At 39.3% G+C, this 26,163-nt stretch overlaps 1 protein-coding gene across 2 annotated transcripts in view; it reads left to right on the top strand.

The window, feature by feature from the left end:
• GPD2 (glycerol-3-phosphate dehydrogenase 2) overlaps nt 1–26,163 on the top strand; it is a 130,876-nt gene that overhangs the window by 51,668 nt on the left and 53,045 nt on the right. For both annotated transcript variants that reach the window (XM_019554171.1, XM_019554172.1), the window contains exons 4-6: nt 2,060–2,184; nt 3,171–3,268; nt 9,681–9,844. In XM_019554171.1, coding sequence (XP_019409716.1) covers nt 2,060–2,184; nt 3,171–3,268; nt 9,681–9,844 — 387 coding nt within the window. The remainder of the gene's footprint in view (nt 1–2,059; nt 2,185–3,170; nt 3,269–9,680; nt 9,845–26,163) is intronic.

The raw sequence follows: 26,163 nt of genomic DNA on the forward strand, positions 1-26,163 counted from the left end.
GGCATCGACACCACAGTCTCCCAGCTTTTTGATGAGGACAGGGTGAGAGACAGTGTCGAAAGCCTTCCGGAAGTCCAGAAAGACTACATCCACAGCAACCCCTGCGTCTAATGATTTGGTGACCTGATCGTCACTTGATTAAATTTGGCTTTTGGAACCTGGGTGTTGCAGCTGTTCTTTAATTAGCAAAAAAAGCTGGGGTGGAGTTAGTCTATGATTTAACAGCAGTTCTGAACCCAGAATAGAATGTTTGGATTAAGACAAATTGCATGAGATCACATACCAAAAGTACTGTGTGTTGGTCCTGAACCAGCAACAATTTCAATACTAAACATTCATTCTTAACTTTATACTCAGGGTAGGGACAGACATTACACACAAACTGGTTTAAGTGATCAGAAACTAGTTTAAACCTGTAACAGAACAGACATTCAGTACACAAAAACCAGTTTGAAAACGGCTGAACCCAGTTTGAGATAAACCTGGTTGAATGCAGTATCAAACTTAAACCGGTTTGACCCAAATCAGTTATGCAGTGTTTGTCCCAGACCACTTCCTGGTTTAAGTTTAAACCCGAGTCCCCCGGCATCCCAGATTGCAGCCCTGGGTGGGGCGCTCTGCTCAAGAGAGCTGGGCTGGCCCCTCTCCTCTGCTCCCTGGCTGGAGCTCCAGCCGTGTTGGCAGGCACAGTAGCATCTGCCTGGCTGCCCCATCCCTCACCCTACCCCACTCATTGCTCAACCAGGGATTCCTCCCCTCTCCCATAGCACAGTCTGTAGCCAGCATGTGGTATGCTAGCTAATTCTGAGATGTGCCTGTGTAGGGCAGACAGGACAGTGTCCGCTTAGGGCTTTTTGGAGTGAATCAACAAGTAGCTCCGTTCCTTCGTTGGAAAAAATAGTTTAAAAAGAGCCTCAACTAATGAGAGAGACTTGTTTTGTTGATGGGCTGATAAATGCTGTTACCAACTCCCTGCTGGGCTGGTCAGGAGCGGAAAGGGTGGGCGGGAACCCTTCCTAATAAGAGTGTCCTGCCAGGGCCTGCCCATTCCCTCCTCCTCCTCCTGCCCCCCCCCCCGCAGGGAAAGCTGCATTAGCACGCTTCTAGCCTGAGCCACTGCTGGCTCAGCGAGGGAGGGAGTGCTTTCTAATCAGAGTGTCCTGCTGGGCCTGGCCACACTGCCCTCCAGTCAGCATTGTGGAATGGAAGGGGAGGCTGTGCTAACACCCTTCTCCCCCCAGCTTCTAGACTGAACCACTGTAGGCATGTGCTGGCATTTCCTCAGTCCAAGGAGGATGTCTGTACGATTACAGATTGGTTCAGCCTAGTCAGGTTAGACTAACCTCCATCAACTGAATTCAGTTCAGGCTCAGCCTTTTTGAATGTCTGTCCCTAGCCTAAGAGTTAGGCTAAGTGAGACTAAAACCTCATTAAAGTTTCCTACTCTTGTCTTTCATAGCTTCCTCAAACCAAAAACTCAGTATTTTCAGTGGAAAGTCTCCTGATTTGCTTTGGGAATAGACTTAAATTTTTAAAGTCTGTACTAAAATCCTTAAATCTTGTAATCTTGGTTGTGACTGATTGCTCCTTTGGCTTTGGGTACCTTTCTTATTTAATTGTTCCACCTATAAGATCAAAGCAATAACAGTTGCCTACCTTGTTAGAGTATTGTGATGATTAATTTGTGAATGTTGCAGTTGGAGAGATTTACTTCTATTGAGTTTAGTATTATTAATAAGACATTATGTGGTCCTACAATGACTACAAACTTTAATTAACTCATAAGAATATAGCCTCTGTAATGTACTATAATGCCTTTCTGTTGTGATATGTCCAGATTTTAATGTGCTTCTGTTTAAGTTGTGCTTTGACTTCTCCCCTAGGAAGAGGGTAGAATCTTTTCATTACAATGTAGACAGCGTGCTGCACTTTGAATACAAATTTATCCATGTTCAGAGTAATTTTTCTTGTGATTGCCTCTACCCTAGAGAAGTGTCTTTAATGAATTACATACAAATTGTGTAATTTAAGAAGTTAATTTGGTTTTCTGGTTACACAGGACTAAAAACAGCCCTTGTAGAAAGAGATGATTTCTCATCGGGGACCAGCAGCAGGAGCACTAAATTGATCCATGGTGGAGTGAGATATCTTCAGAAGGCCATCATGAAGTTGGATTTTGAGCAGGTAATTGTTTGTGCTGGTTGTTAAGCAAAAATTGCTAGTAGACTTTTTATTTTTTCTTCCTCCCAATTAAATATGTATTCCCATTCTACGGTTTCTAATACTTTCTTTTGTTCCATAAAAGAGGCACTGTGCATACAAAATGGTTTCCTCAGTTAATTCTTGTAGAGTGGGGAAACATGCACTGCTTTTTCGTGTTTGGGTTATATTTACAGGCATTTGGGAATGCAGTAACTTGTATGTCGTGTAGTGTATGGGGAAAGAAGAGGGGCTGAATGATTTCAGTGTACAAAGGATTTCTTTTTTTATCCTGTTGATAGGAATGGATTTGTTATGAAGGTGACATTGGGAAATGAATGGTTATATATTTTTAACCTATACACTGAGATGAAAAGTGAGGCAAAACTGAACGTTTGTGAAAGCCCGAAAGCTTGCCTCTTCCTGTGAAATTTTTCCCTGAAAGCTTGCTAAAAATACTCAAACATGGTTGAATACTGTACAGTAGGTTTACATTTTACTGAATAACCCCTATTCAGCTCCATATATCACTACTTTATGTTAATAAACATTTCACTCTGTTGCTTAATGTGTTTGCTGCTCCCAGTGAACGATAGAGAATATAATTGTATGGATCTGATAAGAAGCAATTACTTAGATATTTTCAAAGGTAGGAATCGTTTCATACCATTTGAATGCTACTTAAAGCTAGCAGGTTAACTCATATGCAGTGGCAATAAGTAAACTTGCTGGTGGAACTTGCACTGTACCTGAAAGTTAAAGATTTTGATTTTCTTATTTGGTAAGTTCTAAAACAAATGCTTAAATAATGTCATTGCGATATTGAAAAAGTAGTAGAGAGTGTATAACAAACTACCACAGCAAAAGGCTCCTGTTTATGCACATTATAACTAGCAGAGTTGTTTTATCACCTTGCATTTGTTAAGGTAAAAATCCTGAATTATTAGTTTTATGTTTTTTTTTTTTTTTAGTACAAGATGGTAAAAGAGGCACTTCATGAGCGTGCCAATTTGCTTGAGATCGCTCCTCATCTGTCCTCTCCTTTACCTATAATGCTTCCTGTTTACAAGTAAGTCCCTCAATTTTCTTTCTGTTGCAGTTTCTTAGAGCTTTTTTTGACAAAAACAATGCTTTTTCCTTTTTCTTACTATGCTTTTAAACTGTCAGAAGCCTTGTCTCTTAAGTGAGAATTCTGTTGTTGGGTTGCGGATGTGTGATGTTTTTGTATAGTACCACCAGTTAATGTTCTTGTGTCCTTCTCAGACTCAAGTACCTTCTAGGCAATAAAAATGCATTCTAAGGTGAAGCTTGATTCATAAAATATTGCATAATATTTTGAAATTAAATCAATTTGTAAAGAGGAACACTCCCTTCTAAATCGTGTGTGTGCGCCAAGGCACGCATACACACGCATGTAGGGTTGGAGGGGAAAGGAAGAGGTTAGTGACCTTCACTTTTACACTCTGCAAAGCTATCCGCAACCTTTTGAGCTTTTGTGCAATGGCCGGAGCCAGAGTAAAGGAAGATGCTCCCTACTCATTAAGCTAGGCAGGCTACCTGCATAGACAGGAAGCATAGCATGGCTGCATCGGAGATTTTAAAGGACCTACAGTTCTTGTGAAAACAATGGCATATTCTGTTCCCTTAAATTCATGCTTCATCACAAGCATGCAGAAATCAAATAAAAAAAAAAAAAGGCTAAGATGCAAAATGAGGTACAACTATCACAGGCACAAAAGATGACAAGAAAAGGTTTTTTTTAAAGAATTAGAAGCAAGAGGAAGATGGGGAAGTTATAGATCCATTAATAGGGAAAGAAGAACAAACAATGGATAATGCAGCGAAGGCTGAAGTATTCAGTGCTACCCTTAATTCAGTCATTGTAAAAGAGGTAAATTGTGACCAGATACTGAACACAATTCATTTTGACAAGGAGAGCAGGCCAGAAGAGGGAAATAACAGGCTGAAGCATATTTTAGATAAGTTTGATGTATTTAAGTCATCAGGGCCTAATGAAATTTACTTTAGAGTTCTTAAGGAACTAGCCGAAGCAATCTCTGAATCGTTAACAATTTATTTTTCATAGATTTCATAGATATTTGGGCTGGAAGGGACCCCAGAGGATCATCGAGTCCAGCCCCCTGCCCCAGGGGCAGGAAGTCAGCAGGGATCATAGGATCCCAGCAAGATAAGCATCCAAACGTGTCTTGAAGGCATTCGAAGTGGGTGCTTGAACCGCCTCTGGCAGCAGTCTATTCCAAACCATAGGGGCTCGGACACTGAAGAAGTTCTTTCTTATGTCTAGCCTGAACCGGTCACAGTGGAGTTTGTGACCGTTTGATCTTGTCATCCCTTGGGGGGCTCTGGTGAACAGACGTTCCTCCAGATCTTGATGAACACCCCTGATAAACTTATAGGTGGCCACCAGGTCACCCCTGAGCCTGCACTTTTCCAGGCTAAAGAGCCCCATGGCTCTCAGCCTCTCATCATAAGGTCTGTTTTCCTGACCTCTGATCATGCACGTGGCTCTCCTCTGCACCCTCTCAAGCTTCTCCACATCCTTTTTGAATTGTGGAGCCCAAAACTGGACACAGTACTTCAGCTGGGAGCTCACCAAGGCCAAGTACAGCACGCGAATGATGTCCCAGGATCTGCTTGAGAAGCTTCTATGGATGCAAGCCAGCATTTTGCTCACTTTACTAGCTGCAGCATCACACTGAAAGCTCATGTTCATCTTGTAGTGAACCAAGTCCCTTTCATTTGTAGTACTAACCACTATATGCATGGTGCAGGTTTTTCCTCCTAGGGTGGAGAACCTTGCATTTTTCGGCGTTGAACACCATCGGGTTCTTGTCTGCCCATTTCATGAGTCTGTCCAGATCCGCCTGGATCACCCTCCCACCCCTGGATGCTTTCTTCCAGAGTTTGGTGTCATCGGCAAACTTGACCAGTCCACTTCTGACACCAATATCCACATCATTGATGAAGATGTTAAACAGTATGGGCCCTAGGACAGAGCCTTATGGGACCCCACTGGTCACAGGGCACCAAGACGATTTGTTCCCGTCAACCACCACCCTCTGGGTCCTACCATGGAGCCAGGTCCCCAGCCAGTGGACCATGGTGACGTCAAGGCCACAGTTAGCCAGTTTAGCCAAGAGGTGATCGTGGGATACCAGATCGAAGGCTTTTTTTTAAAGTTGAGGTATACAACACTGATCTCTTCCCCCTTGTCCAGGTGATACGTCACCTGGTCATAAAAGGAAAGGAAATGAGGTTGGTCAAGCAAGACCTACCCACAACAAACCCATGCTGGGTATCCCTCAGAATGTTGCCTTCAGTTAATCTGTTAAGGATGGCCTCCTTGATAATCTTTTCCAAGACCTTCCCCAGGATATAGGTCAGGCTGATGGGCCTGTAGCTTTCTGGATCTACTTTCCTCCCTTTCTTGAAGATAGGCATGACATTGGCCCTCTTCCAATCATCAGGCACTTCATCAGAGTGCCAAGAGCTCTCAAAGATCCTTGCCAGGGGCTGTTTTGAAAACTTACACTGATGAGGGAAATCCTGGGGAACTGGAAAAGGGCAAACAGAGGACCTATCTCTTTAAAAGTGGGGAAAGGGAAGACCCAGACAGCTCAGCCTTATTTAGACAACTCAGGAAGACTGATCAATTACTGATCAATAAATCAATTGATTTGATAAGTCAGTTGAATTGACCAATGATTGATTGATCAATCTATTCATTAGTCTCTAGAACACAGGGAAGTAATTAAAATCATCAGTGTGAAATTGGTGAGAACTTGTTATGTTAAATGAGCCCAGTTTTCTTGACTGGATAACTGGCCTGTTAGGTAAGTTGATGTGATATATTTTAAGTCATTGACTGAAATAAAGCTGTGCTTTACTTTAAACTCTGTGCACTCCTGTGCCCAGCCCAGTGTGTGTCCAGTAGAGGCAGCATGTTAGTTGGACCTGGCTCACCCAATGTCTGTATAGACTGGGCACTTTAGTGGGGCTTTTTTGGGCTGTTTTATCTAATAGATGATTGACTCAGCTTCAGTTAAAAGTGCCAAAAAGCCCGCTGAAGTGCCCAGTCTGTACAGATGCTACAGAGCTGGGTTGAAGTAATGCACTGCTACTTCCAGTAAAGCATGGTGGGTTTTTTTTTGGTTTGGTTTTTAACATCTGCAAGTAGCCCATGTGGTAGATGCTATCTGGGAAAATGAGGAAGAGGTAATTATAGTTCACTTTCAAGTAGGGTCTGATGAGTCTGTTTTGGGGTTGGTTTTATTTACTATTTCATTAATTTAGATGATGGAGTAGAGAGTGTATTTATAATTTTTTTGGATTATACAAAATTGTGAGGTTTCAGGTACTTGGGAGAATGGGATTAGGATTCAAAATGATCCTGAGGCAGAAGAGAAAATCTGAAACTAGCAAGACAAAATTCAGTAAAAATAGGAAGGAGAAATCTAATGTATAAATGGGAGATTATTTGCTAAGGCAGCAATTTTAGACAAAAGGATTATAGTGGGTCACAATTCTAATGAGTCAACATTGTGATCTTGTTCAAAAATAAATTAAAAAGAATAAAATAAAAGATATCCCAGAATGAGGATAACTCAACACAAGGGATAATTATTTCTCTTTACCTAGTGCAATTGAGGCAGCACACTTTAAGAAAGATGAAGGGAAGTGGTAGAAGCAAGAAGAAGAGTCTTAGAATACCTGTAAGGAAGGGTTGAATGAATTGGGGTTCTTTAGTTAAGAAAAGAGAAGGCTGGAGGAAGGCAGAAAGTACCCCCAACTTCCTGTAGCCCACCAAACTACTGGCAGGCAGAATGGAATGGTTCTATGAGATGCATCCAGCTGGCAGGCTGTAAGTTTGACACTCTTGGGTTAGGTCATAGGAAAACATATCCTTAAAATTAAAAATATATGCACAGAAATAGGTTACTCAAGATTTTATATCTGTCACTGGAGGTTTTAAAGAACAGCTTAGAGAAAGATCTGTCAAGAGCCATCTTGGTATACTTCATCCAGCCTCTGCCTAGACTGTCTCACAGACATGTCCATTCCAACATTTCTGATCATATTAGCATAGGAGGGTTTAAGGTCAGGAACCTGAACTCAAGGAACTCTAACGCCCTCTGCATTGATTCCCATACTTGGACTCCTTTTCTTGAAATCATGTTGAAGGTGTATAGAATACTTATTCGGTCCCTATTCTAAAATAGCTAAGGCCTGAAGTATGCTTGTACTTACTGGTTCTCTATTCACAGTGGAAAAAGTTGTCAGGTTGAATAAAATTAAGCATGTGTGTAGGCCCCTGCAGGGCTGGGTGGGTTTGGAAAAAAAAAGGAAAAGAAAAGCTAGGAATAGGAAAGCATAAAAGTGAAAGGAAGAGCAACACTGGCAAGGACTGAGTGAAAAAAGGATTGGAAAAAGATACAAGAAAATCAGTGAAGATAAAGATGTTGGAGGAATGGCCAAGTATGCATTTTTCTTTGCCTTGTGGTCAGCAAGCAACTTTTAGAGCAGTGTTTTTCAACCTTTTTTTTCATTTGTGGAACCCTAAAAAATTTTGAATGTAGATACGGACCCTTTTGGAAATTTCAAATGGAGGTGCGGACTCCTTTGAATTGTAAGTGTGAGTATTTGCATACTTTTGATTAATCGTCATAGTCATCTTTTGTAGACCCCTAGACAGTCTGTGGAGTCCCAGGGGTCTGCAGACCACAGATTGAAAACCATTGTTTTAGAGAAACTAAGGCTGCTTGCAGTCATTAAAAAAAAGCAAACAACCCTCCCTACACTTTACTGGAAGAAGCAGCAATTAGAGTCAATCAGCTATTAGATAAAAGCACCAAAAAACCCCACTAAATCACCCGATCTATACAGGCATTGGGCGAGCTGGGTCCAACTAATGTGCTGCCTCTTCAGGCCATAGTCTGGGCTTGGCACGGGAGTATGCAGAGTTTAAAGTGCTGGGTTTTTTGGGTTTTATTTTTTTTTTAAATGTCTGCAAGAGTCTGAGGGATTTCCTTACCATTCACTCTGCCAGACTTCCATTGATGACAATAAGAACATTGTTTGATCAAGGAGTATAGTTCCAGAACCTTAATTTGAACTAACTTATATGTTCTGTTATTATAACAAAGCTTTTGGGGTGCCTGCAATGTGTGGGGGCGCTGTTCTGATGCACTGTCATTACAGCATGTCAGAGCACAAACATTGCAGGTGCTTTCATTAGAGCAGCTCTCAGAACTGTTCTAATTAAAGCCCCCGCCCCCCCCGTATGTGTAAAAACACCCTGTAAGCTGTTCGTTTCTAGCAACGAGCATTCTTTTCATGCAAGACCTTTTTTAGTTTGTTTGGTTTTTTTTAGTAATGCTGAAGTTTTGATTCTGTAGCTAATACAGATTCAAATTTGAGAGAAATCATTATGGGGTATCATTAAAATGAGGTAAATCATATATAATGATGTTATATACTGACATGGCTATAATTGTTAGGGCTGTGTGACACTTCGGTCACTGATTTTGATTTGGAGGCGATTCGGCCCAATTTGGTGGCCGAATCTTGTAATCCAAATTGAATCAGGAAACCCATTTAAACTCTCTGAATCAAATCGGAAGCCTCTGATTCACTTCAGAGAGATTTGACGATTCAGACATAGACGCAGCTTTATATGTTTTTGTACAAACCTCAAGGTACCAGGTGGCTCGTGAATGCTGAGATGGTGGGGCAGATAGAGCATCCCACAGGAGCGTGAGGGGTGCCCAGCACGCTCAGCGGCAGACCCAGAAGTGGACCAGAAGCACTTCCAGTCCATTTCTGGGTCCTCTGCAGAGCATGTGGAGGACTCCCCTGGCCCCTGGCTCAGTGACTGGTGCCTCCTGAGACTGGGGGGGGCACCCGCGGTCCCCCATGCACTTGGCAGTGGGCCTGGAAATAAACCGGAAGTACTTCTGGTCCACTTCCAGGTCTGCCACCAAGGATGTGGGACTCTTCGTCTGCTCCTCCATCTTAGCATTCATGAGCCACACCTGGTACCCCGAGGTATGTAGAAAAAACATATGAAGCTGTGTCTGTGGCCGAATCACTGATTCTCTGAATCAGAATTGAATCTTCAGATTCGGATTCAGCTGACACAAATCAAGACAGTGATCCAAATCAGCAAATTGAATCACTGTCCCCTGAATTGGGCCGAATCCAGATCCCACTTTGCATACCCCTAATAGTTATAGGCATGTTTGGAATGCATTTCCCAGCCATGCTTCTGCAAGCATTAAAATCTTTTCCCTTTTTTCTCTAGGAATTCTTGAGTTTGTTTTTAGATTGTAAACATCATGTATTTATGTAGAATAAGAAGAAATTCAATGCATCATGTTAATTGTATGCAGAAATCTATTTTAAATAAAACTTTTAATGATTTTAATTTTTTTCTGAATGGAATCTTCTCTTATTTTCTGCAGGTGGTGGCAGTTACCATATTACTGGGTGGGAATAAAACTCTATGACCTCGTAGCAGGAAGTCAGTGTCTGAAAAGCAGCTATGTCCTCAGCAAATCAAGAGCTTTGGAACTTTTTCCAATGTTACAGAAAGATAGGCTTGTAGGAGCTATTGTCTACTATGATGGTATGTTTCTTGTAATGATTTTTAAACACAATTTTGTATGGTTCTTGATGTTCTTACTCAGTTTCTAACTAGTTCTAAGTAGTAATATATGTTTTCATGTGTGGAAAAAAACAAAACAAAAAACAACAACCAACCCAAAAAACAAACAAACAAAACAAAAAACCTCCCCAAATAATTTCATACTAAGGAATGTGACTTAAAGGATCTACCTTCTATCCTGCATAATTTCTGTTGGCTAAATTTAATTGTGTGACTAAACCTGGTTCACTTGGCTTATGTGTTTAGCTGGTTTGATATTGGCCTCCTTAATACATTTGCTGTGTATAGATGAGAGAACTTGTTCTGCACTGTCAGCTGAAGCGAGTAGATGCAGCAACATACGTGAAAGTATTTTTTATGCTCTGGTGACTCTCTATGGGGAGTCTTGGTGACTTCTACAGGCACGTATAATTCTGTCACACTAGAACAGCTCCTTCTGTGCTGGATTGATGTAAAACAGTCTCTAAGCACATAGTATCCATGGTGCTTCTGTTGTTTTTTCCATAAGTATCACACTCCCCTGAAAGAACCTTCATAATAGAAATGTTTCCTAGCTGGTTAATATCCTGAATATTAAGGCAGGCATCTGAACACTGTTTCAACAAGACCTAGTTATTCAGAAGTAATCAAAGGGTCAGATCCTTTCTTTAGAATATCCTTAGCAAAAATCTGTGATCTCAGCTTGACCACTCTTCGTAAAGTAGTGCACATCGAGGGGACATTGTTATGTTAATTATCTTAAATAGCTAACTATGGCATTTACACTTCTAAAAGAATAATTCAAAACTCATGGTTTAAGTTCCTGTTTGTGGTTCTTATGTTTGGGTTTGGTTTGGTTCAGTTCATTGATCACTTTCTTTTATGGCTCCTACCATCCTCTCTCATTTCAGTTGTTCACTCTATAGACAGAACTCTCATTGCAAATACAATTAAATAACACAAGCAGCTATCAGGCTTGGATAGTTTCCATTGGAAACCTCTATTTTAAAGGGTTATAAATCCATAAGAAAATCGCCTCTGGGCTGAAGCTTGATACAGATTTAATCTACCCAAAACTATGTCCTGTGGAGTATATTCATGTACAAAACACTTAAACAAAATCAGTGACTGAGTTACAGATGGAGAAAATTAAGATTTCTGCACATCTGTGATACTTTAAAAAAATGAAATTTTGCAATTGAAAGTTCAAATGTACATCAATATAGGTTGTATGTAGGTGTTTTATATAAATACTTACTGTGTTCTTAAAAGAATGAGCAAAAGTGCTTAAACTTCTAAATGTTGTGGATATTGATCATTTACACTTGGAATAGATTTAACATTCAAATGATTACCAGAACAGTTTGCGGGTTTTTATTTCATTAAGTGTTCGCTGCTTATGGCATGTGAAGTATTTAGTGGCTTGTCTGATTTCTAAAATGGAAAGGCCTACATTATTTATACTGGTAAGTTTTTTAGATGTGACTTGTCTCATTGATGTTGATTTGGTAGGATTAGCTTCATGCATATGTTCTCATCCATGTGAGTCAGAGTTGTATAGTTTAGAACAACGTATGTGTGTGTGTACATGACCTCTTACTGCTATTACACAAGATATGATACCCTGCCCCCTGTCCCTGGCAAGGCCTGGGAAAGAAGAAGAACCCTGTAGCTATCTTACTTTGAATGTAAATAACATTTGGGGTAGCTAGACTCCAGTCCATTTGCATACATCTTCCCTTCCCTGTATGCTCACAAAAGCCTCAAGGACAAGCCATACCGGATATTATTGATTAGCCATTGCTGTAAGTTGCACTGTTCAGGAAGAACATTTACAAAGAATCTCTTTTTAGGGCATCGAGATAGCTGCATTATACCTGAATTGTAGTAGTTTGGTTCCAACCACAGGGATTGCTCCGTGTAGTCATCTAGGCATAAGATCTTAATGGCCAAAATAATTATAGTGAGGTATGAATCTAAATAAAATTGTCTGATACTTTACTGGATAAACCTGGAAGCCCAACATATTTATTACCAACATATTATTTAAGGCAAATGAGTGACATTATTTACCTTGGAATCCACAAATAGCCAGGAAACCAAAAGTGCCTACCATGTAAGACAATCCTAGATAAGATGAACAAATGTACTCCACGTAGGTTGCAGAAACCACCTCTGCCAGGCTAGAACATATGCTCTTGACATTCAACATCCCCATGTGATCTTTGGGCTACTGACCATTTCAGTGTACAGGAGTCTAAAAATTCCCCATTTGATTAAACTAACCTTGAAGGATAGGGGTTCAGTTTGCAAGTCAGAGTCCAGATAACTTCAGCTGCTTTGGAGGTTTAGCTGCTGATACTGATAGAAACTCACCAAGTGAGGATGTTGCATGTATCCTTTCCTGATGCATTATTGCTGGTCATTGCATTGGAAACTAATTACTCTTTTAGAAGAGAAAACATTTTACAGTAAGAAAGATATAATTCCAAATGCATTTAGCTATAACATACTAAACTATATGTTCATAGAAACAGGTCTTCATGAGCTCTCCAATACACATGGAGCTTTAGAAATTTTCTGCATTGTTCTCTGTCTATCACCACATGAGCTAAGGAGCTTGTGATGCCAGAGATGATAACTTTCTCTGCCATGTGTTCATATAGCTATCCCATAGCAGCATTAGTCAGGCCTCTTGGCCATCATATGATAGCCATCTGAGGAATGCAGATGCCACAGCAAAACTTGCAAGTAAAGGCTCCTTAACGCAAGCCTTTTTTTTTTTTCATTTGAAGTTAAATAAGGAGCTCTGAAGTGAAATGAACAAGTACATCCTCCTAGAAACTCAAGACTTTTTTCTTGGAAATTTAAATTAGGTATGTTTCAAAATATTAGTTTGTTTTGTTAATCCAAGGGTGCCTTGAGTTTTGTTGAAACTTCTACCACTCTGAAAATCCTTTCGGGAGTGTCTTCAAACCATCCCTAGCTGTTTGAATGTATCTAGATTGATAGGTAATTACTTAAAAATGTTCAAATTAAAAACAAAAATGCTGAATACACAATCAAATGCAACATGGAAGTTCAAGGTTCGAGTTGAAGTGTAACATCTGGATCCAGGAGGGTGTCCACTTAGTGTATCCTGTTGTGTCAGCGTACTAAAGGACAGTCTTGACTGACTTTACTTGCTTGTATGAGACCCATAATGATGTGCCTTTATAGATTTTGTTATGTGATGATATACATTTGGACCATTTTGTATCTTTTTTTTCCTATTGGAAGTAAGGGTACTTTTACATAAAAGATTTCCTGTGACTTTCATGGCCAGCATGGCAGCCTGACCAACCATATGTGGAACAGTTATGTAAAAGCCACACATCCCTTTTAGGCATGGAGGCATCCTGCTAAGAAGAAATACTATAAACACTTATTTGCCTTGAAAATTATGCTTTTATTTGATTGATTGATTGATTTAAAAGCTGGAAATGTAGTTTCTTAGCTCTTAAATCTACCATCCTGAAATTTCTTCCTCCCAATATTTGACTAGAAAACAGGTTTCTCTTTCTTGTTAGAATAAATTTCATCAGAATTTAATAAAAACTTATTTGCACAGATATTCAAAGGGGAAAAATAAGGAGACACTTTTTAACCCAGTTGGAATGCATTGCGTACAGGAAGGTGACTTTGGGAAGTACACAGTGGGAAAAATTAGCAAGCATGTAAATTAGATGTTCCCCTTGAGGAGGATGAAGTAGCAAATATCTACAGTCTCACAATCAGGAGAAATGTGAATCTGTTAAAAGGAGAGAAATTAATTTTTGTTTCTCTTCTTCACATTCTGGTATTAAGCTCTAGCAGAGCTAGTGAATGTATATCTCAAAAGGACCATTGGAAGCTATATATTGCCTAGGTACTTAATCACCTAGAAAATATTGAGGCAATATTTATTATGGACTTTGGCAAGTGAGTTCTGAAAACGATACTTAGTATAAGGAAGTTGTATAGCATTCTAGTCAGAAATCTTTTGAAGCTTGCAAATCAATTAATATATGTCATTCTGTTGTTTTATTATTAAGATGTTTACCGTCAGGTGTTTTGACATGCAAACAAAATTTAAAATCATCTCTGCAAAAAGCTCAATAGGATAGTATGGCCCTGAAACAAAAGTGTATGCCATTTTCTTTAACATCAACTTCCATTAGTCAAATTCCTGGTTATACTTGAGGTTATTATATTTTAGTACAAATTCTGCTCTTTAGTTGCTTGTATCAAGCCTACTTGTTTCTGAGACAGCTGACCAGAATCAGGGAAGTTTAGGCCAATTACACTCTCCTGTTTGAGAACTGAGTGGCAAGTGGAGAGAAAAGGATGACTAAGGGATATAATAGTAAATTACACTTTCTATCCTAGAAGAGTAGAAGGAATAGAGAGACTTGGAGCCACAATTCCTCAATGGGACTCCATCTGTTTAGGTGGCACAGTTTAAGCTACTTCATTCTTTGGGCATTGAGCAAAGCCTCATGCTGGTCTGTCAACAGTGTCCTGTATATACCTCATGGGAGGAATAAGGCCTAAGTCCGTACCAGTCAATAACTAAAGCTCACCCACCAGTGTATGTCTGCCTAAAATATAAGCATATTTTCAATACCATTTTAAAAAAAAAAATCTGTCTTTCCAGTGATTAGTATATTTTTATATGGCTGAAAGCAAATACATCTGTATTAAATATTCTTGATTTTTGATAGTAAGCGTCATCACAGAAGTTCTTTCAAGGGCTTCGTTAAAGGCCTCAGTCCAACCAACATTAAAAAGAAACTTATCCATTTTATGTGGGCTAAAAAAGACCTTACCATCTATGTTTTTTTTCCTTTTTTAAGGAGTATTTTTTTTAAAGAATGTGTGTGTATACATATCTTTATCTATAAAACCCCCAAGGCTTACAATTGAAGTAATATTTTAGAAAATATGTTTCTGAAAGTTTCCTTGGTTGACTTACAGCAGGTGGTGACCCATGGTCTGCATGTGGGATAAAATTGAAGCCTGTGCAGCTCTGGAATCTAGGGAGTGAATGCTTACCTCCCCACCTTCCTTGCTCATTACTTAATTTGGGAACTTTGGTCACACAAGTGGATGATAGAGAAAAATGGAGGGGGGCAGTCAACAGTGGTGTTCACTCCCTGTTTCCCAGACCAACATCAAAGCAGTAATTCTGGCAGCTGTGCTGATAAGTTGATGTCACATTGCAATTAGAAGCAAGTTGTCAGACCCTTTGAGAAGTCTTGTGGACTAGACCTGGCCCACTGAGCCAAAGGAGTTGAACAATCCTGATTTGTAGTAAGAGCTGATGTAAAAGTTATTAGAAACTTAACACAGCATCTCTTGGCTTAAAAAACTTCTGTGAGTTTAGTTCATTCCCCTTAAGCTGATCCTTCCTTGGGTAGCTACAGATATTCAGAAAGCCCAAGGCAGAATTGATACAAGTTATGCAGTTTTTAAGCAGCATAGTTTAGATCAGTAGTGAACAGAATGCACATTTGCCCTTTGGTGTGGGAGGACAAATCTTAAACTGGGTTCTGGCATTTTTAAACGAGTCTGTGTGTGCCAAACTTCTGCTACAGGTATAGACCAGTTTTGTGTGCCAACCTTCTGCTCTGTTACAGGTATATATTAGTTTCTGATCACTTATACCGGTAAAATATAATGTCTGTACCTGGCCTTTGTGTCTCAACACCCACTAGTGCAAGGTATATAAAAGGAGAGTTGAATGGAGTTCTCATTTAGCCACTCACAAGCTGAGTAATCGCCCAAAGAAAGTACAGCAGTACCACAACATCACAGCCAACCAGGTGGCTCATCAGCTTCTGCACAATGATAAAGCTGCAAACAGCCTGAAATATGGATTAGATGACAGAGTGATCTGGAGGAAAATCATTTTAACACTCCAGCTGCAGTGGATGAACTCAATGCTGGAATAAGTCACTTGAAGAATAGCAGAGCAGCTGGACTTGACAATATATACGTGGAGCAGATTGAGCACTTTGGTCCTGTGAGCAAGTAATGGGTATTATGCTTTTTTAAAACTTGCTCATCAACCTTTAAAATACCTAAATTTTGGTGATAAGCCCATGTCATAGCTCTGTTAAAGCTGGGGATAGATGCCTCTGGCCCAGGGAACTTCAGGTCAGTGTCACTCCTGTGCCTTCTTTTTAAGTTTTATGGATGTCTTATTTTTCATTGCCTTTCACCTTATATTGAGAAACATCTAACACCAAAACAAGACAGATTCAGACCAGACAAGTCCTGCACTAGCCAAATACTAAACATAATCATCATATAGAGGATGGATTCAAGAAAGGGATGATAATGGGTCCCGTGTTTGACAAGCAGGTTTCAGTGGCTGTGTTATATACCACTAACAGGCCTACAAAGTCTATGATATGATGCACAACTACCACTTAGTGCAGCTCATCCAATCTGTTTCGGAAAGTAGATGTTTTTATGTAGAACTGTGCAAGAAATAATGCTACTGGAGGTAATGAGAAACTGCCTCCCACAGGGCAGTGTGTTAGCACCGATCCTCTTTAACATTTATACCAATGCTCAACCCATACAGAGCAATATGAGGAACGTTATACAGTATAACCATATGAATCCTGCATGCTTGGGATCGAGCACCTGCTGGAAGTGTGAACATTCCAGATTTTTTAAACTGGAGCAGCGGCCAGTCCCAGGGGGAGGGAGTAGTGGTGGCTGGTCCCAGAGCAGTGGCTGCACGCGGAGCAGCGGCGCACAGTGGTGGATGGTGGCAACAACTGCTGTTTGCAAGCTTCCCCCTCTGCTGATCCGGGACTAGCCACCGCTACTCCTTGATGGAGTGTAGTTTTAAAAAGTGCCAGTTTTTCGATGATTCTGGATTTTTGATATCCAAATTTATGAGGTTATACTGTATATGCTGATGATATATGCATCATGTCACAAGAGAAGGACTTTGCCACTGTCAAGAACAGATTGACACTTGCAGTCTCTCGGATTACTATAATAAGAACCAGCTTTGTGCCAACTTAATCAAGATGCAGGTCACAGCCTTTCACCTACTCCATACGAAAGTCAAAAGGAAATTAAACATCACTAGGGATGGAATCCCTCTGACCCTCTGTACTTGGGGGTTACATTGGACTGAACACTTACCTTCAAAGCATATGTGGAGAAGACTAAAGGAAAAGTCAGCACCCACAACAACATACTTCAGAAGTGGGGAGCAAACCCAGCTGATTACAGACCACTGCTATTGTCTTGTGTTACTCAATTGCAGAGCATGCGTGTCCAGTCTAGGAATGATCAGTACATGCCAAGAAACCAGATCCAGTTCTAAACAACAGCTGTCACAAAATAACAGGATGGCTAAAGCCAATACCAAAGGATAGCTTATACTTACACACTGTCATTTGTACCGCCTGATATCAGAAGAAAGGTAGTGAACCAAAAATAAAGGTCACAACAAGATGGAAGACCCCAGGCATCTACTCTGTGGTCACACAGAAGTAACTCAGTGGCTGAAAGTGCAAAAGAGTTTTGTAACCAGTATTACACCCTTGGACATGATGGCCAACAGGACATGACTGACATTATGGAAGGAAAGATTATGCACAACTAGATGCCCTGAAATCGACCTGGAACCCGAGGAAGGCCTTCCCAGAGGGGCTGACACATAATGGTCAATATGGCAGTGCCTGAACCACCTGTGCAAGCAAAGTGAAAGATCAAAACCAAACATGATCAAATGCGACTACTCTAATGACACAAGTACATGTGAATGCAGTGAAAGGCAGGCCATGGATCGCTTGTTCGTTTGCTAACTCCTTAGTGAGACCTCTACAAAGGAAGACCGTGCTGCTGCGATGGAAAGAGCCATTGCTTGTGCATGGTTTGGTAAAAACATCTGGTTTATGACAAGGACACAAGAAGCAGCAGCAGCTTTGGTGAGGCCAGGATGAAATATTTTACCCTCATGAATGCTACTGGCTCCTGTGAGAGGGTCCCTTTCCTTTAAGGCATTGGTGTGTTAGCCATTGACTGAGGTGTGCTGATGCTCTTGGTGGCACTAGGAACTCAGTGGTTTTTGTATTGCCTCTTATCCGTGGCATGTTATAAAGTATTCTTGGGTTTCAGGTATTGTTCTTTGTAATAGTGGCTGAGAGCCTGAAGTGATTTGAGGTATTACTTTGGTTACTTATAGCCTACAAATGCATTGGATTGGACTCTAACTCAAAATGCTTTCAGTCCTATGTTGCTAGGAGGTGCAATGGCACCATCAATGCCCTGTTACTACAGTAGTGAGAAATCAGATTAAATTTTTATTTATTCAATTTTTATATGCTGTCCTCACAAACAAAGGCCCAGGTCCACTTACAGAAGACAGTGAAATAATGTATAAAACTAGTGAGCAAGGGAACGAAACAGGAGAAACAAAGCACCTTATAAAAAGTAGGAAAGTGTGTAAATAGCTTATAGAGTAACTGCCTGTTCCCCAAGAGTATCCCAGTTTAGGTTTGCCTGCTAACCAACAGCTCAGATAAGAAGCCCAGGCTTGGCCTTCGTGGGTCTCAAGAAGGAGGGAGTTCCAAAGCTGAGAAGCCTCCCATGTCTCTTTGCCAGCAGACTCAGCACATTGATGGCACTTACCAGGAGGTAGCTACTTTTGGCTGACCTTAAGGATCATGATGGGGCATAAGGGAAAAAGCAGTCCTTTAGGTACATATGACCCAAACCATTTTGGGCCTTACAGATCAAAACCATCTCCTTGAATTATACCCAGAAAGCTATTGGAAGCAAGTGCAGACTTTGGAGCACTGGAGTACGTGCTTCTAGAGAACCACCCCAATCGAAAGGCATTCTGCACCTTCTGTGAGTTCCAAACTGTGATAGAGTGCATTGCAGTATTCTAGTCTTGAGGTTTCAAAGGATGATGGTGCCCAGATACAAATCTAAAAGAAAGGGTCACAGCTCTTGTTTAAGTGGTGATATAGAACTGGTGAAAGGGACTCTCCTAGCCACTACTCCCACCTGGAGATCCAGCGGGTAGCAGAGGATCCAGGAGCACCTGAAGGCTGTAAACCTGGTTAACACAGGAGGCTGAACCCCATGATGGGTGTTAAAATCCTCCTAGGTAATGCAGACTGCCCACCAGTCTTGTTTGGATTAAGGTTCAATTGGTTATCCCACTTTCAGTCCCCAACTGCAACCAAGCACTGGGAGAGGACAGATACTGAGGGGCTCAGGTCATACGAGAAAGAAAGATAGTGCTGGCCGTCATCAGCATACTGGTGGCACCTTACTCGACCTTCTAACTCTCTCTCCAGTGTGAAGAAATCAGATGATCTGAGAACTGCATTTTCAAGGAGAGAGAAAGCTCATGATGCACTCCTGAGTCCTTTGAGGCTATGCTTAGACTAGAATAAAGTCATTAAAATGTACTTGCTAACTTTATTGTTTAGGCTAACAAGTTTCAAAACTCCAAGATGAAATCCTGTCCAGACACGAGTCAATGGTTTTGCCGCAGTGTAGTCAGGACAAAGGTATTTTAACAGCGGTTGGTTTACATTGATCAATTAATATTCCTCTCTACACTAACTTTTTGATGAAAGGAATTTTTATCATTACTATTTATTTCAAGAAGCAAGAAAGGGGATGAACAGACACATTGGACTCTTCAATTTTATATAACTTTTTTACTAAAGCAGCAGAATAATGGCACATGACTTACAGAGAAAAATGGGCACCTTTAAAGAATTTAGCTTTAGATAATGTTGATCTCATTTAAAACTTAAAGTTTCACATTTGCTTTATTGGTGTTTTCTTTTTTCCCCTCTCTGTTTGCGCCCTTAGTAGCACCTACTGGTTGTGCTGAGTAGTGCTTACCAGAAGTTTCCCCCAGGCTTGGCATGTTAATCCAGAGCACCAAAGAGAGCAGTGTTAACATGACTCACTATGTAGGTTATTTTCCCTCTTGATAAAACCCCATTTATCCAGTTTACTCTTTTTTGCGTCTCTTAGTTATAGAGGGACCAGAATTCTTTTCCTTTTTCAGTAACTGCTTATCAAACTAGGGACTTGTCAAACAATCCATTATTCATGAATGTGTCCCATTCTGAAATGTTGTTGCTCTAGTCCTCTTAATTACATTTTAAAATTGTTTATACAGGCAAAAAATAGATGGTACATTATAAATGTTGGAAGTACCAGCAAAAGCAAATCACAGACTTTACCAGGGGCTATTCTTGCTCTGTCTCAGCATCAGGAAACTAAAGCATATGTTGGATGTTAGCCTGGGTGTACACAATGTGTCCTATTTATTCAAGGTTTCCTTTGAAGCCACAACTTACAAGTTTGTTTCTTAGGGGTACATGTCAGACTTCATTTAGCATTTATTGGTATTCGGATACTCCCGAATAGCAAAAAGGCAACATTTTGGGGGAAGAATGTGGCTGCTATCTGAGCAGTGATCTGTCAGTTTCATTTATGTAGCTTAAGGAAAATTGGAAAAGAGGCACTATGGAGAAGCTAAGGCTGACATCTCAAGATCATAGAGAGAATTATTTTAAAGCATTTTAATGGAAGAATTAATCTCCATTTAAATTGTATGTAATACATTATGATATGAGGTAGAAAAATATTAAACATCTAAAGCTAAAATCTAACCATCCAGAGTATTACAATTTTATTTTTTATTAATAAAAGCTTTTCTGTGCTGACTAGATCCAAGTGTCAGAGTTCTTTTAAGGTGCTTTATTTCATATCTTTGTGTTACAAGTTTCTCTGTATTTTACATATTTTCCCTTCAAAGATGAATTTTGAAATCTAGAGAAACATTTTTATGGGTCCTTGAGTGAGTTATGAATGTTTAAATGGTATAGTCATGTTAATTCTTGTTTCTTACTGGAATATTTCTATATTTTTATTGCCCAGAGACAAAAATTAGACCTTTTCTCTTTTTGCTTTTACCCATACTATAAATTTTTGACACATCCAAATATATCAGATTTAGTAAAATTCATCTAATTTTGTAAGTTTCCTTTTTTGGTTGCATCCTGACTAAGTGTTGCTTATTTCATAATTCTCCATTTCTGTCATAATTTTTGTGGCTATTTCCCCCAAAGTACAGTAAAATTCTAATTTTTTTTACAAAAAAAAGTTGCTGAAAAAGAAGTAGAAAAAAGGTAGAATCTTTGGCCAAGGGCTCAGCTTTCCTTGTTTACTGTTAACCCTATGAGAAATCCTTCTTGATATATGAGGAGGGGGGGAAAAAATAAGAAATTTAGTGCAAAAAGGAGAGTGTTCATTATGCTGTCAAAAATGGAATAAATGCTCTTTGTTTTCTTCTAGGCTCCTATGGCTACTTTTCCTATTATTTGAATATGTGGTGAATTATGAAATGGCACAGCTTTATAATTCATATTTGACAAATTGATATTTTGAGCATATGCTTTTGAGAATATGAAGGTCTTTAATTGGGGCATTGGTCAAATGCAGACATAGACAATTGTATAACTTTAAATACCTATTACAAATGATTCTCTTCCCTAAAAATGAAAACTGTTTGACAATTTGTTACTGAAAGGATTTTGGACCGATGAAGTCCATTATTACACATGTATTGTAGAAGTTTTGACTTGAAAATTGAAGAGTACAGGCACAGGTTCTAATGAACAACTCCACAGGAAGTACAAGTAAGGCAAGGAAAAATTATAGATAATTGAAAGCAGCTAGAACATGCAGAATGTGTTTTGAGTGATCTATATGAAAAGGTGTAAGAGAAGCCTTAAAAAATGTTACCAGCTGTGAGGAGGATTGTTGAAGGTATGCTGGGATGCCCCTAGTGGAATATGAAGGAAATGAAATGAAATGTGTTCACTTTGCTGCTGAAACCAAAAAAACCAAGAAACTTATTTTTTTAAGAGGGAATTTTTTTTTTTTAATACTGTGTTGTGTAAGCATTAGTGGGGAAGGGACAGGAAGCCTAAGCCTTTGTTGAGAATTGTGATGGTTTCTTAAATTACCAGTATCTGTAGGTTAGATATTTACTCATTGTGGCTTTCAGCACAAAATCCTCTGCATCATCTGGTATTTCATCCATCAAAGAATTTTTATTTTCAAAATGGATGAAATCAATATCTTAAAATGACTTGTGTCTTTAACCTAGTTTTTCCTCTGTCAAAGGGTACAACTATATAAGCATACCTACAGGAGTAATAGTTTGTTCATAACAAAAGGGACTGTGCATTCCATAGCACTTCTTTTGCTGGAGGCATCGTTCCCAAAAGCATGCAGATGATAACTGCATCTCCTGCTGTACCTGTAACAATTTAATTGTATAAGTCAGCCCAGTCAAGCATCCCCAGCTCATGACTGGGAGACATGAAATTCATTGTCATTATTGTCCCTGTCATTTTGGATCATTATATCCTGCTGCAGAATTTTCCTCACTTCAGTGCTTTTTTACCTCCAGGAACCAGGGATTATGGCTGAGGTTGGGGTGGGGGCAGGACTGTGAACTACATTTACCTCAGGGGAGCCACAGATTAAATTGGCTTTGCTCTCTGACTTGCTGGATTCATCTATTTGTACGCTGTGAGTTTAAGGTTGGAAATGATGAATATTCTAGTGAATTCTATGCTTTTATTTTTTTTAAAATGTTCGTATCACCAAAGGATGATTTTTGTCTTTCTTAACAAGAAGCGAATGGGGATTAATTCTATAGATCCCATGTTACTGAAAAGATTTAAGATTATTCTTGAGCGAAATGACATTATTTGCACATTATGCCACAAACATCTTAGTATTCCCCAGCGTGTCATGGCTTTTAGAGGAAAGACTCCATTGAAGCATGTAATTTTGTTGTAATTTATATGTGTGTATTTTATGTGAACTTAATGGTAGGTCATTAGTTAATATGTACATTGTTCCATACTGTAGGTATGATAATATATATGGTTGAGGGAAAATCCATTATGTCTTTGCCCATCATGCTGTGCTTTCTGTATATGAACATTTAAAGCTATTGGGATATTTATTTGCTCTTTTAACAGGAATGAATAAAATGAAGACCAGCTACCTGCTTGCTTACTCTGCCAGCTGCCTTTGTAGGTTGATAAGACTGTAGTCTTGCAAAGATGCAGCACTTCAGAGTATGTAGGGGATTTCTCTACAGTGCAATATGCAGGATCGGGGTTTACAGTCTCCCATTTATAATAGCTGGAATGTGCCATTACCCTTTTAAATAATGTATTGGTATAATAAATATGTGGGTAATAGGCCAAATGTTGTGTTTTTGTTGGTTTTTCTTGTACCAAGTGGCTTGGGAAGGAGCAGTCTTATGAGAGTCTCAGCAACCCTGACTTCATTGCAAGCTGAGAGGGGCACATGATCATTTGCAAAATCAACCATTCTATCTCTGGTAATTTTTGTGCTGATGACTGTCCAGAACCTACAAGGTTGCTGGTGCGGTCAGAAGCAAGTGCTCTATAAATGCAATAAACAAAGGGATTTTGACTTCTCTGTACAGTTGATTATGGGTGCCCTCATTATTCACTGAGAAACTATTGTGTATCACTAGGGAGTGATGTGGTCACTCCCATCTCATGAAAAGTAATTTTACATCTACTTCATATATCTCTTAACATCATTTTGTCTCTTTTTTTTATACTCTTGGATGATAACTCTAAAGCTGGTTAGTTTAGACAAGGTCATATAGCAGGAAATCATTTCCATTTATATTATATGAAGCGGGCAATAGTTCATAAACTATTGACTGATCTCCAGTTGGCTGAGACAGGTTTTGAAAAATAGCTTTTGACCACACAATTACTCTGTCTCAAATTTCAGATATGAGCTTGGGTGCTGAGTCAGTCAGGTCTTATTGTACAGATACGTAACAACTTTTATTGACATCATCTCGTTTCTTTCTGACTTTGCAGCAAGGCCACAACAGACCTTCAGTGACATTTTTAATGATATTTTAGCACAGTTCATAGTGACTGGCAGTGACAGTGTTTGGTTACATTTTAACACTGTGCTTTTCTTTGTACTGACACGGTAATAAGATTTTGGCAATTTGAAGGCTGATACAAAAGAAGGGGGGAACAAGATAAACCATTTAAAAAAATAAACCTTAAATTCTTCAGCTTGGCATGCCTTTCACTACAAATCAAGGAATTTATTGTGGCAAAGCTCTCCAGTATTATGGAGTCCTCACAACTGGAAATGCATGTTGATAGTACTTGTTCCAGATTTCTACCGTAACACGTGTAGACCCTTTTGCCAGGATACAGTGACACATTTCTAGTATTTCTGTTTAGCAATAAACCTGATTAGAGATGGAAAATACTTTTAGGATTCATCAGAATTTTGTGGTCATCCTTGCTGTGTTTTTGTTGATTACTTTGCTTAAAATACAGCATGAATTGAACAACTGGCTAAACTTTGTTTCTGAATTTTTATAGCAATGTGGTTTTTTTTATTTGAATTCTTTAGCCACATGAGCAATTTTCTTGGTTCCATCTTCCTTAATTCCTTTAATCTTTCCTTTATATGAGAATAGACTCAGCTGCCTTAAATACCTTAAGCTTTCCTAATAACTTACAGTGGATATTTAAAATAATAAATTATCCTAGGTGGCCTTTTGTCATTCTCTCTCCAGAGAAATATTTATTAGGGTTAGTGATGACTCTAGTATTTATTGGTGAATAGATGGTAGATCTTAATTAACTGTTGGGTAATGAAGGCAAAATTCACTTGCCAATAGTCCTAATGAGCAGTAGTGTTGAAGCACCCAGGTGGAGGTTGCTGAGTAGTGGGAGAAACTAAAGGACTTCTCTTAGTCTAGAATAGGGCTAAGAAAGAAAGCAGCAGGAGTATATTTAAATTTGAAGTAGTCATTCAGTAGCTATTTTAAATGGCTTGAGATTTGTATTAAACTTCCGCATCTGACTCATACAAAGATTAATCTGCCAAAATATCTGGGTCTGAGAACAGAATGGGTTTAAACTGAGGAATCTTTTTCTAGGATGGTGACTGACGCTGTATATTTCTTTACCTGATTTTGGAGCTCTGAGTAATACTTTCAATTGTAAAAGCACACCTTTTATCCTTGCACTTATATCCCTGACATCTGGTCCATATTTCACTAGAACTGATTTGTGTATCACTTTCCTAACAGATGTAGAATCCACTCAGATCCTTAATATCTCTAAAAATTGTTCTTTCTGTAGCATGAAAGATTTGATGTAACTGTTATAAAGATCTGATGTAATGATAAAGCAGGTCTCAGAAACCCCATTAATTGTTTTGTTTTTGCTTTGTCTTTTTTCAGTACAGTTGTATGCAGTAGAGGGTTAGGTCAGAATTTGAGCCACTAACCATATGTCTCACTGACCTGGTGTTGATGTTTAATGCTGAATTCATTTCACATACCTCTGCATGGAATAGAATTGACTAATCTGCTTCCTTATGAAGTTTGGAACCATTTGAATCCACTTAATTTGATTCTTAATTATTGAACTTGAGGAGCAATTTCAGTATCCTTTTCAAATTGCTTTTAATGCTGTGAATAAATTTGCAAGTGTGATATTAATACATGTAAAAATAGGAAGCAATAGGCCTGATTTGACTAGTGACAAGATAATGCAGAATTTCTAATTATGAGCTGTGAACTTCTAGTATGATAAGATTTCAGATCTTGATCTGTGTAGATCAACCCAGAAAAGCTTTTCAGGTACCTCAAATGCATAACTGTTTTCTTTGTAACGGTTCAGTACATCCACACAGTAATGCCCTTGAAAATACTCTTTTGCCATTTCCACATGCAGTACATTTTGATTTTCTATCAATACATCTTAGGACTGTCAGAATATCTAGTTTAATTTGATTAGTCATAGGCTTTTGAGTAATTTCCCTATTGAAGGTGTCATATGTGATAGAGCTGGCTGAATTCAGGTGGCCCTCCTAGCACTCAGGGAGGAGGGGTGGGAGGGCGGAAAGGGGAACACTGTAAATCTCAGAGCTTCATTTACATTCAAATTGAAGGCCAATTCTCAAGTGTTTCAACTGATTGTTGCAACCTAAACTTGAAAAAGGACTTGGCATGGCTGTTACCTGTGGCCACGAGGCATTGTAAATGCATTGGAACATTTGAGTTTTGCAGTGCTTTTAATTCCAAAAGTAGCAATGTCAAATCTCCCGTGTTGTAACATAGGTTCTCATATGTCAAACTGTATCAATCATTACTTTACAGCCTCTGAAAATAGGCA

This window comes from Crocodylus porosus, unplaced genomic scaffold (assembly GCF_001723895.1).
Source record: "Crocodylus porosus isolate Cpor-Errol unplaced genomic scaffold, CroPor_comp1, whole genome shotgun sequence".
Taxonomy (NCBI): Eukaryota; Metazoa; Chordata; order Crocodylia; family Crocodylidae; genus Crocodylus; species Crocodylus porosus.